General features: G+C 46.6%; 1 protein-coding gene and 1 long non-coding RNA gene across 4 annotated transcripts; one reads left to right on the top strand and one right to left on the bottom strand.

Moving 5' to 3' along the window:
- Positions 1-1,458: 1,458 nt before the first annotated feature.
- LOC123137813 (uncharacterized) lies at positions 1,459-5,170 on the bottom strand. 3 transcript variants are annotated; one of them, XR_006468528.1, is made up of 4 exons: positions 3,639-5,169; positions 3,337-3,476; positions 2,932-3,180; positions 1,459-1,832 (listed from the first exon to the last, which is right to left on the bottom strand). It is a non-coding gene; the product is annotated as an uncharacterized lncRNA (long non-coding RNA). The 3 variants fall into 3 exon arrangements; XR_006468529.1 differs by lacking the exon at positions 1,459-1,832 and having other exon boundaries at positions 2,729-3,180; positions 3,639-3,790; positions 3,883-5,170; XR_006468527.1 differs by lacking the exon at positions 1,459-1,832 and having other exon boundaries at positions 2,729-3,180; positions 3,639-5,166.
- A 1,145-nt stretch (positions 5,171-6,315) lies between these two features.
- On the top strand, positions 6,316-9,296 carry LOC123137811 (pentatricopeptide repeat-containing protein At3g53360, mitochondrial-like). The gene has a single exon (XM_044557660.1). The coding sequence runs from the start codon at positions 6,402-6,404 to the stop codon at positions 8,814-8,816; it is 2,415 nt and encodes an 804-aa protein (XP_044413595.1). The 5' UTR covers positions 6,316-6,401; the 3' UTR covers positions 8,817-9,296.
- The last annotated feature ends 3,642 nt before the right edge of the window (positions 9,297-12,938 follow it).

Here is a 12,938-nt window from a genome sequence, read left to right as displayed (position 1 = left end):
TATCATTAAATTTGCATGAAAAGGGAAGGTGTGAAGCCTTCATCCTAGAGCAACAATTATAATCATATCTCCAGCATAGATCCCGAGCATACCAACACAACATATTAATTTGATTCCATAATAGTTTCCCTTTTTTGTGTCAAACGATAATCCCTAAATTATTCACGTTGATCCAACATTACTCCCATTATAAAGTTGAATAGGGTTTTCTTAGGATTATCAAAGTAGTACAAAACATTTTTCACATAATGATCATCAAGGGTTTTAGGAGGTTCCCCATCTCCATGAGTAGCAACTACACCTAAGTTTTTTGATATTTCGTGTTTCATATCCATAACTAAAGATAGAGAACAACTAAAAACAGCAAATAAAAATTACTTAGTGATAAAGTAAACAAGCACACACGAGAATATTCACCCCACGCTATGACTCCCCGACAACGGCGCCAAAAAAAGGTCTTGATAACCCGCAAATATACGGGATCAATTGTAGCCTCTTTCAATAAGTAAGAGTGTCGAACCCAACGAGGAGCTAAAGGTAGAACAAATATTCTCTCAAGTCCTATCTGCCACTGATACGACTCTACGCACGCTTAGTGTTTGCTTTACCTAGAACAAGTATAAAACTATAAGTACTTTGTAGGTGTCATAGGATAGGTTTGCAAGATATTAAAGAACACGTAAATATAAACTAGGGGTTGTATAGATAAAGATGCAAAAAAGTAAGTAGTAGAGAGCTTTTTTGTTACGAGAAAGTTATTTGTCCCTAGGCAATCGATAACTAGACTGGTACTCACTATTATAATTCTATTTGAGGAAAAGGCATAAGCTAACATACTTTCTCTTCTTGAATCATTTGCACTTATGATTGAAACTCTAGCAAGCACCCGCAACTACTAAAGATTCATTAAGATAAAACCCAATCATAGCATTAAAGTATCAAGTCCCCTTTATCCCATACGCAAATAACCTACTTACTCGGGTCTATGCTTCTGTCACTCACGCCACCCACCATAAGAAAATCATGAACATACTGCAAACCCTGCAGCGGAGATCCCTCACGCTTGTGCGACACGGAAGGCACCATAGGGCAGCACCAATAATAAAACATGCAACTCAAACCAATCACGATCATCAATTAACCCATAGGACAAAACGAATCTACGCATACATCATAAGATAGCCATACATCATTGGGAAATAATATATAGCGTTGAGCACCATTTTTAAGTAGAGATTACGGCGGGTAAGAGAGAGGTTACACCGCTGCATAGAGGGGGGAAGAGTTGGTGATGAAGGCGGTGAAGTTGTTAGTGAAGATCGCGGTGATGATGATGGCCTCCGGCAGTGCTCCGGCGCCACCGGAAGCAAGGGGGAGAGAGCCCCCTTCTTCTTCTTCTTCTTCTTCCTAGACCTCCTCCCTAGATGGGAGAAGGGTTTTCCCTCTGGTCCTTGGCTCCCATGGCGTGCGAGGGGCGAGAGCCCCTCCGAGATTGGATCTATCTCTCTGTCTTTCTCTGTTTCTGCGTTCCCAGATCCTTCCCCTTCACCGTTTCTTTTATATCCGGAGATCCGTAACTCCGATTGAGGTGAATTTTTCATCCAAATTTTTCTCACAAAATTAGCTTTCTTGCGACAAAAGAAGGGCATCAACCGCCTTACGGGTGGCCCACGAGGGTGCCAGGCATGCCCAGGGGGAGGGAGCACGCCCCCCTGTCTCATGGCCACCTCGGACACCGTTTCGCGTTGATTCTTCCTCCAAAAATTCCTAAATATTCCAAAATAATTTTCGTCCGTTTTTATCCCGTTTGGACTCTGTTTGATATGAGGTTTCTGCGAAACGTAAGACATGCAACAGACATGAACTGACACTGAACACTGGATCAATATGTTAGTCCCAAAAATAATATAAGAAGTTGCCAAAAGTATATAAAAGTTGAATAATATTGGCATGGAACAATAAAAAATTATAGATACGACAGAGACGTATCACAGTGTCCATCGAAGTGAGCAGATGATGCAAGGACCGACCGATATGGAGTCGACGGTTGTCGTAGGAGAACGCTACAGGCACTCACGCGGAAGAGCCTCGACGTCGAGGGGTCTTTCTTGGAGCCAGGCGGAGTTATCAGCGACGAAAGTGAGCGCGCCGAGTCGGAACTCGCAGCCCATGACCAAACCACCACCGGAAACCTTGTTAATGAAGATCGGAAAAAATGCAACCTCGCCGAAAGTTGCAAGACGCTTTGCCCCACGGTGTGCGCCAACTGCCGTGGTACTAAGTCTGACAGTAAGAGTAGGGGGTACGTATAAGAAGGCAAGGCCCTAGCTATGGCGAGGTTGTACACACGATTTTACGAGTTCAGGCCCCTCTCGAAGGGGGTAAAAGCCCTATGTCTCGGTGCCCTGAGGTGGTCGACTGGAATATGGTGTCTGTGTGTGTTATAGGGGGCGCGAAGCCTTGTCCCAAAGGAGGGGGTGGCTTATATAGAGTGCGTTAGGACCCAGCCATCCCCTGTTACAGGGTTCAATGTACATTAAGACAGGGCGTTACTGGTAAGCCAACTATAAAGTGCTATTAATGATCTTTAAGACTACGGAGTGAACGCTACCGTTGTCATCTTGAGTGACTCTAGGTCTTCTGTACTCCGAGTGGTTTCTTGTATGGTCGAATGACTTCATCTTGGTCGAGTGAAATTGGGGGTATCCGAGTGGGGTAACTAGTCGAGTGGATTGCACTCCATGGTTACTTCAGTCGGTATCTCTTGCTAAATTCTAATGTAGTGACCTTGGGTAGGACGTATAGGTCAGGCATATGACCCTACCCTAGGTCCATGGCCTCGTCAGTAGCCATGATGGGATAAAAAATGTATTACAGACTACTCTTATTACTTTGACATCCCTCCACTGTCCCCACTAAGCCGATGCTCACCTTCATCATCGCCTGCTTGAGCAGCTGTTCGTCAGCGCCATCGTAGTACTGCTCAATGTAGACCACATCCCTCTTGCGAGCGTCACAGAAGACTGTTCTTCTGACGCCATAATATGTTATGCACTGTCAAATAGAAAGATCAAGTATGGAGATAGTCATCATCCACTGGTCGGTCTTGTAAATTTCATTGCCGCTGATGATTATTGATTTTTGAATGCATCAAAAACCAATTTTTCGCTTCAACAAAATCTAGAAGAGAAACAAAGACAATTGTGTAAATATCCATAATTGCAACTGAACATATGTTCTATTCAAATCAGTACTAAACTTCTTTGGAGATGTGACATCAAATGTTTGGCAAGACCGCAAATGATAAAAAGGGAGAGATGGGAAGAAAGATATTACCCGACAGCCGCTCCCCCTTCTTTTGCACCGTGCACACTCAGTGGCGCTCGCCACCGCCGTACATCGCTTGCATGGCAAGTGGTGCTTACTTTGACCTGATAGTTGTTCTCATATCTCTCTCAACTCCGACATTATTAAATCTGGCATCATCGTGCAACCACTTATCAATAGGTAAATCATGATGTATTAGGACAATTGTGCAAATCATAACTCAAGCTAGAAGACACCTCATTTTCTTAAATGAACCAAATGTTTTGGGAGTTAATTCAACAAGAGGAATTAGAGGGTTGATGAGCAATAACCTTAAACAACATCTTTTGCAGAAGAAGAAAAACAATCAGCAACAACAACTACTGTGTGGCCTTTGTTTGTAGTCTGAACACAAATGTGAAAGCGGGTACATCCATAAGATAGCATTTGCCAAAGATGAAGCCCTAAGCAATAATCAGGTCTCCTAGAATAAAAAGACCAATTAGATGTTTCAGGGGGAAAATCACAAGGAATTTTCAAATGCATCCAAGAATCATGGACAGATGTTGAATGAACCTTCCGTCCCAATTGTCATAGTGATATGTTTGACAGCACTATGTTCTGAATAACAAATCTGCAACATTAGCAGAAGTATGCCCCGATAAAGCATATTGCAGATTTCTGGTAAAATAATCACAATAAGCAGCCAGTAATGACATGAAAGTACCACCCATCAAAGTGAACTCAGCCTGCAAAAGAGTATATTTGAATTACTTTAATCAACCCATGATTAGTTAATTAACACCTGCTCTGCTCATGGGGTTGATTAAACATTCACATGCGCCTCCTGACTCTTTGTAGACCAGCAGATGGTGCTAGATGGGAGCCCGCCAACAACCACAAGATATCACAGGCCAAACAACAACTTAATTAATTTCTTCACAGAAGGGGAAAAAAACAGCAACAACATTTCAGCCTTTCAATCATATTCGATGCAATCAACTTTAAAACAACAATGATATCATTCAGCTGACCTTATAAAGCTGAGTTCACTTACCATGACCAAAGGCCAGACCAATTCTTTGATACTTTGAATTTTCGAACCAATGTTCTCATCTGCCTTTCCTCTCTATTTATTTGGAAGTGACAAGATGTCATGAAAGTCTCCATCTCTGGCATCCCTGGCTGTTGCAGTCCAATGAGCACATACAGAATTCAGGAAATAAAAAAGATTACTTGTGAAAGATGTAGAAATTAGGACTGAGTCAAATTGGAGTATAAGAGTAGAAGTGGGGAAGACGAAAATACCTACAGCAACCATAGGCAGCAGGAAACACTTAAAACAAGAATTAAATTAGAGAGGAAGGGGATTAGAAAGAGGAACTCGCGGGAGGCGCAACCAAAAGTGATGGGAATGAGATGTCGCGTGTCCTCCTGCCGAGCCCGGATCGAGGCCGCGCTCATCGGCTTGAGCTCCTACTGCCGAGGTCGGATCGAGGCCGACGGGCGCCGGCAGAGCACGGGGCGGCCGCATCTGGGCCAAAACGCGACACAGACGAGTCGCGGCTGGCTGCTGCCTCTGCACTCCTCTTCCTGCCGGGGGAGGGCGTTGGTGATGAGTCGTGGCCAACCTCTTCCTGCCGGGAGAGGGCGCCGGTGGTGAGTCGTGGCTGGCTGCTGCATCTATCCCCCTCTTCCTGCCGGGGAAGGGCGCCGGTGGTGACGATGGCTGTGGAAGATGGTGCTGATGAGTTGTGGCGGCGGCAGGCGAGGGAAGAGGGAGAGGGAGAGGAATCGGGTGATGGAGGGGGGTTGGGCTCTCTCTGTGCCAATCCTGTCAGCACATGTGGACCAGGGAGAGAAGCCCAACGCGCCCATCGATCGCCTCCAGTGGACATGTACAATGCATAGGATCGGATATGACGTAAAGTAGTTCGGATAGGGAAGCAGTATTCTTTTTAAGAGGCGGGTGCTTGAAGAGGAAAAATATGGTCCGGTGACAAAAGCTGAAAAGATTAGAGTGAAAAATAGAGATGCATATGTACTAGAGTCTTTATTTTTTATTTTTTAATAAGGTCCACTAGTGATAGCTTGCATTGGAGAGGAAAAATGAATATAGATGCTTCAAATTATTTTTTGTCATGAGGCATATGTATCCATATGCCACCATTATACATGCCCTAACAAGCAATCGAGCGGGTCCAGTAAAAAAGCCAAGACGCACAGTAGCAGGTGATGACGTGAATGCAGCGAGGGGGCGCCCTTACCGCGACTGTTTTTCTTTAACATCAGTACAGACGCAATATGCGCATATACTCACTCTTATGAACGTACACACGCATATTCTATCCCTATGAGCACCTCCCAAAGACTGCTAATGGGTGTTATTCACATGACATTGCAAGATGCTAGAGTCTAGTTATTTGCTTTGTATATAAATTGTTGCCGGCTGGAACGGGTCCCGCAGCCATGATAGTTGTGCCAACGGGAACGGATCCCGCTGGCGCCCTAAAGGCAGAACTTGCAAAGATGGTACTTTTGTAGGTTTTCAATGTTCTATGAACTAGATGATGTCCCGCATTGTTGCCGAAATATTTTACAATATATTTCAAAGTTATTGATTTTATGGAAATAAAAAAATTCGGAGAAATAATATGAGAGCTAAAACTAAAAATAGATATGGTTTATTGTGTTTGATTATTGTATTTTTATGAATATTTACTAAATATATCATGCATTGTTGCATGTTAAGGTGAACCTTTTCCTATGACTCATTGAATGTTGATGAGGTGAGCCTTTCTAATGCATGTTGCTTGATGAGGTGCTATGTTTATATATCGAGAGAAATAGGTTAATTATAGAGGACTTTATACAGGTTTACCATCTTCGGTTTCTAGCCGGACAACACCCGGTTTAATAACTTGAACCACGGTGATCGGTCACTGTCGGCCGGATACGTCCGACGTACAGGGGAATGGATTAGCTGCCGTAGATTCTGGGCGATTCATACATTCGATTCCAGCGACGCCCACCTTATCCTGCTCCCCTTCCTGGCCACTCCATTCGAATCCTCCCCGCTCACGGAGCTGCCACCAATGGCGCTCCCTCCTCCCTTGCTCCCGCGCTCTTCCTGTATTTGCAGAGGCGTCACCAATGTCACCCCATACAAATCCGTGGAAAACATACCGGATGCCTCCACCGCCCCCTTCGCCACAGCGCAGCACTCGCTGCTTCGCGCCCATACGCGCGCCGGCCGAATGCAGCCCGCGCGGCAGGTGTTCGAGGCAATGCCGCCGCGGGACAGGTCCCTCGTCGCTTGGACTGCTATCATGTCCGGGTACGCCACCCACGGTCCCGCCTCCGAGGCGCTGGTCCTGCTCCTGCGCATGATGGAGCGGTCACTGAGGCCGGACGGGTTCGTCTTCTCAGTCGTGCTGCGCGCCTGCGCGGCAGTCGGGAACCTCAGATTTGGAAGGCAGGTCCACTGCGCCGCTGCGAAGATGGGCTACGTAGATTCTGACCTCTTTGTGGCAAACGGCCTCCTTACCATGTACGCGAGCTGCCGGTCGCTGGGTTGCACTGAGAAGGTGTTCGATGGCATTGCCGCACCTGATTTGGTTTCTTGGACCTCCATGCTCAGCGGCTACACTGAGAATGGCTGCCATACCGAGGCGCTAATGTTGTTCGTGGAAATGATCCATGCCAGTATTGGATGTGACGCGTTCACTCTGTCAATTGCACTCAGGGCAGCTTCTAGTTTGGCCAATCGAAGTTTGGGGCACCAGCTGCATTGCTGCATCATCAAGTCAGGATTCTCTAAAAGCGGCTTCTTGGAGAACTGCCTGATCGAGTTCTATGGGAGGTCCAGGGAACTACAGCTGATGCAGAAGGTGTTTGATGATATGCATGACAAGGATTTGGTTTCTTCCAATAGCATCATCCAGTGCTATGCAGATAATATGTGTGATGATCAGGCTTTGTCTCACTTCCGTGCTATGATGTTTGAATGCTCGGAATGCGATGAGTTTACATTGGGTAGCATTTTGCATGTTGTCACCAGAAGAGGAGCTTTTGGTTATGGAAGGGAAATACATGGCTACCTCATTAGAGCAGGTCTAGACTCAGATAAGCATGTTATGAGTGCTCTGATGGATATGTATGTCAATTGGGCTACTCTTCATAAGGGACAATGTATGCTACCTTTGAGAATGCTAAGATACTATTTGCTGGTCCAGGGAAAGCTGGATCACTTTATTGTGGCCACTAGTTTGAGGTTGTGCGCTTTTGATCAAGATTTAGCAACAGGAAGGATGTTACACGCCTATGTTTCGAAGTTCAACATGAATTCAGATCCCTTTGTCACTAGTTCACTGGTCGACATGTATGCTAAATGCGGTTCTGTGGATGAATCACATGTTCTCTTTTCAAGAACCAAGGATCCAGGGACAGCAGCATGGACTGCGGTAATCTCAGGCAACTGCTTGAATGGTCAATTTGAAAGAGCAATGCATTTGTTCAGGAGGATGCAGTTGGAGCATGTGCAACCTAACGAGTTCACTTATACCTCTGTACTTACAGCATGTGTGGCTCTTGGGGATGTCGTAGGTGGCATGGAGATCCAGGGCAACTCCATCAGAACTGGTTATGGAACCAATGCTTCTGTTGTGAAAAGTCTTATAAGCTTTTACTTAAGAGAAGGGCAGTTCAAGCAGGCTCTTAAGCTGTGCTTATCACTCTCAAACCGTGAGATTTCTTGGGAAGCACTGATTAAAGATTTTGCTCAAGGTGATGATCACGTTGGAGTACTTAATCTTTTGTGTGTTATCCAACGTTCTGGTGGGGTTCTTGATTATCCAACTGCATTACACATCTTGAATTCTTGTGGAAAATTGGAGCTCCTTCGTGAAGGGCTTCAAGCACATGCCTACCTTACAAAGCGTGGCCTTGCTTCGGAACCATGCATCAGCAATCAGCTTATTGACATGTACTCCAATTGCGGCAGTCTCAAAAATGCATTGGATGCCTTCAGATATATGTCTGACAAGAGTGCGTCTACTTGGACCACAATAATCATAGCTCATCTAGAAAATGGCTGTCCAGAGACAGCCATTGACTTGTTTGTGCAGATGTTAAGAAGAGAGAAAATACCAACTTCGATTGCATTCTTATCTGTGCTGAAGGCCTGTGCAGAAATCGGCCTTGTAAGTGAAGCCTTCCAGTTCTTTGTGTCCATGACCGAGGTTTACAAAATAGAACCTTCAGAAGGTCATTACTCGCATATGATTGAGGTTTTGGGTCATTCTGGTATGTTCAAGGAAGCAGAGCATTTCATTGATAGTGTGGTCCCTTTGGAATCTAGTGCTTCAGCCTGGATTTTACTTTGTTCTGCTGCCAAACAAAATGGAAACACCAAAATCGTGAAGCTTGCAATGGACAAACTCGCAAGCCTTGCTCCATGTGATTGTCGAGCAAATGCTTCACTGGGAAATGTCATCCCCATCACTGACTAGTTAATCAGGCGGCACGAGTGTAATGAGTGACAGAGTGAGTGCCCCTCCTGGTTTATCCAAAGGGAAGTATGCCTTAACTTGTCAGATTGTAGGTTGCGCGGAGTGCACAGTGGCATATGAAGTGGACATTATGAATTTAGAACTGTAAACTGCTGTATATTTGTATACTAGCTAATATGTTGTGCAGTTTCCACAAATGTAGATAATTTCCCTTGTGTTATACCCAATTTCAAATGTATGCCGTTCTTTGCGTGTTTCTGGTAAAAATATAGCGGTTGAATGGTACCGCGGTTACCAATCACAATCATTTTGTGCTATGCAAGCTAAAGAAAAAGTTTATCCTGCAACAAGAGCCTTAAATAGTGCCTACATAGTCAACAAGAGTGTTAAGGAGTATTAGTATTGGTTTAGGAGTCCTTATTAGTCTATGTTTAGTTTCCTTGCACCTCAAGTCATGTGTAATATATATATGCCCCTTGGGCCTTCAATAATGATAAGTTGCTTTCCTAACATGGTATTAGAACTTAGGTTATTTTTTTCGGGCACCGCAACTCGCCCTCCCGATCGAGTTCTTCCTCTCGATCTCCCGATCCAATCTTGCTCGCGATGTTGCCCTTCTCCTATGATGGTCGACGCTGCTCCCTCTTGTTACAGCTACAACATGCCTCAATCTACATCAACGTGTTGCGTATGTGCTCCTCTCCTGATCTGCACGTGCGCGTCACCCCGGCCTGCTGGTCAGCGCCCCGACCTGGCCCCCGCTGCAGGTGCGAATGCCCGCCTCCGCTGGACAAGGACGGGAGCTGCTGCACGTGATGGACAAGGCCATCCGCTGATTCGGCCAGGAGCGGCTGCACATGTCGATCTATTTGGCGTTGGCAATGCCTCGGTGTAACGTGCCTCACTTCCGGCGGATCTGGGTAGCGAAGGGAAGGGAGGAAGAAGATGGGGATTGTTGCTTAGAGGGGAAGGAAGGAGTTCAGGAGATTAGCTCCGATAAAAGTCGAGTACAATTCCATACCCACTCCTACACACACGCTAGACTATATGTAGTGGCCGCTAGTTGGCAGTCATAGCCAATCGCTGCACACCTCCTCGTCACGCCTTGTCCACCTGGCTGTCGACTGGGTCGATGGTTGCTTGGCTTGGGCCGGCCTGGTTCTGGGGCCCATCTTCAGGTGACTCATGGGTGGCCTTGATATTCTCCCCCCTTGGGAAACAGCTTGCCCCCAAGCCGTGAAGGAAGGAAAACGCTGGCGCAGTTGCTTGGGATCTTCCCAGGTGGTCAAGGAAATGGGTAACCCGGACCAGTGCACACAAACCTTCTGGACGGCCCCAGTGCTCGTCTTGACCGTGCGCTCTCCGATGATCGCCACTGGTTCATGCTCCATACCAAGGATCTCAGTGTTCGGAGGTAATTCTTGTTCGACTAAGATATTGCTGCCAATTGCTTTCTTCAGTTGCGACACGTGCACCACCGGATGGATCTTGCTCCCTGCTGGCAAGTGAAGTTTGTAAGCTACCTTGCCAACTCTAGCCACGATCTTGTATGTTCCGTAGTAACGAAATGCGAGCTTCTGGAACGGGCGTTGTGCGACGGATGTCTGAATGAAGGGTTGTAAGCACAAGAAGACTGAATCACCCACTTCAAACTCCCGGTTTGTGCGCTTTTTGTCTGCTTGCCTTTTCATCCTGTCCTGGGCCTGTTTCAGTTGTTGTTGTAGCAGGTCCATCATCACTTCCCTTTCCTTCAGCCACGTTGCTAGGTTGGGCACACTGCAATCATCCACTTGAGTGACCCCAAATTCTCTCGGCATAGTGCCATAGATCACTTCATATGGAGTTCTTCCAAGAGCTGAGTGAAAGGTGGTATTATACCAGTATTCTGCAAGGAATAGCCATCTGTACCAATTCTTGGGGCAAGCGTGGACAGAGCACCGAAGGTATATCTCCAGGCATTGATTTACCCTCTCCGTATGTCCGTCTGTTTGCGGGTGGTACGATGAGCTCATGCGCAACTGAGTTGAGCTAACTTAAAGAGTTCTGCCACAAACTGCTAGTGAATATCCTGTCGCGATCTGAGATGATAGCCAGCGGAAGACCATGCAGGTTGAAGATGTGTTGCATGAAGGCTGTAGCCACTGAGAAGGTTGTGTAGGGATGCTTCAGTGGCACAAAATGGCTATATTTCGAAAACTTGTCAACCACCACTAGGATCACATCATAGCCATTGGATTTTGGAAGGCCTTCAATGAAATCCAATGATATGACTGCCCATGGACGCTTGGCAATTGGTAGAGGCTGAAGCAGTCCTGCCGGAGCGATCCGCTTTGTTTTTGCTTGTTGACACGTTGTGCACTGACGAACGAACTGACGAACCATGTCTTTGAGTCATTTCCATGCAAACAAGCGTTGCACTCTATGGTAGGTGGCGTGGAACCCCGGGTGCCCCCCAGCTGCGCTGTCATGCAGGGCCTTGATCAAGGACTCCTGAGTTTGAGGATCATCCCCTATCCAGATGCGTCCTTGGAAACGAATCACTCCCTCTTGTATAGCATATCCAGGATCGCTTTTTGCATCAAGCGCAAGTCTCGACATCAGCCGTTGGGCTGCGGGGTCTTGTTGATAGCTGTCCAAAATTGCTTGGAGCCAAGCTGGTTTGGCCAGGGCGATTGCCGTCAGTTCCTGGAATTTGTCTTGGACGCGTCGGGACAAGGCATCCGCAGCCCTATTTGACACCCCAGCCTTATATTGGATCTTGAATCACAGCCCTACCAACTTGGTAAAGGCCCTCTGCTAGATAGGCGTATTGAGTCTCTGATCCTTCAAATTGAGCAGGCTGCATTGGTCGATGCGGATAATGAATTCTGAATGTTGCAAGTATGGGCGCCAATGATCCACAGCAAGGAGTAGAGCCAGGCATTCCTTCTCGTATGCTGACAATCCTAGGTTACGAGGAGCTAAACTCTTGCTCAAGTACGCGACAGGATGTCCTTCCTGCATGAGCACCACGCCGATTCCTGTGCCACTGGCATCTGTTTCCACAACGAATTGCTTTGAGAAATCCGGCAAGGCCAACACCGGAGCAGTAACTAGAGCTTGTTTCAGACTCTGAAATGCCTTGTCAGCTAATGGAGTCCAGACAAACACCACTCCTTTCTTGAGCATATCGTTCAATGGCCGACTGAGCAGACCAAAATTTCTGACGAATTTTCGATAGTATCCTGCCAGTCCTAGGAATACTCTTAACTCCTTGACATTGGATGGTTGCTCCCAGTTCTGCACTAGCTGAACATGCTCTGGTAAGGTGGAAACTCCCTCCCCACTGATCTGATGCCCCAGATATGCGATCTGATTTGTGGCAAATGTACACTTGGAGCACTTGGCCACTAACTCGTTGTCTGCTAGCAGTTGCAGGACTTGACGCAAGAGAGCGAGATGCTGTTGAAATGTAACTGAATGGATCAGAATGTCATCCATGAAAACCAACACTCCTTTGCGCAATACTGGCGACAAGACAAAGTTTGCGACCGACTGGAACGTGCTAGGGCCTCCTGTAACTCCGTATGGCAGCACTCGAAACTGGAAGTGTCCTTGGTGGGTTGTGAAGGCCGTTTTCTCTTCGTCTTCTTCCACCAGACGTATCTGGTGGTATCCCGCGCGCAAATCCAACTTGGAGAACCAGTGCGAGCCTGCAAGCTCATCCAGCAATTCATCGATGACAGGTAGGGGAAAGCACTTCTTCACTGTGATTGCATTCAGGTGACGAAAGTCGACACAAAAGCACCATGTTTGATCCTTCTTCTTCACAAGCAGAACTGGGGAGGAGAAGGGGCTCACACTTGGAACAATCAAACCCTGCTTCAACATTTCTATGACTTGTTTTTCAATCTCAGATTTCTGCTCTGGGGTGTATCGATAGGGTCTGATGTTAACTGGTTTGGTCCCTTCTAATAGCTGAATTTTGTGATCCCACACTCAATGTTTGGGTAGGGTGGTTGGTTCAGTGAACACTTGCTGAAACTCCTCGAGAATTGCCGTCACTACTGGATGCTGCTCCCTTAATTCCTGGTTGTTCACGGCGTCAGTCATACTGCACAGAAGAACTACATGCGCCACTGC

This window comes from Triticum aestivum, chromosome 6B (assembly GCF_018294505.1).
Source record: "Triticum aestivum cultivar Chinese Spring chromosome 6B, IWGSC CS RefSeq v2.1, whole genome shotgun sequence".
Classification (NCBI taxonomy): domain Eukaryota; kingdom Viridiplantae; phylum Streptophyta; class Magnoliopsida; order Poales; family Poaceae; genus Triticum; species Triticum aestivum.
The sequence above is the reverse complement of the archived record's forward strand: the minus strand, read 5'-3'. Positions and strand labels throughout refer to the sequence as shown.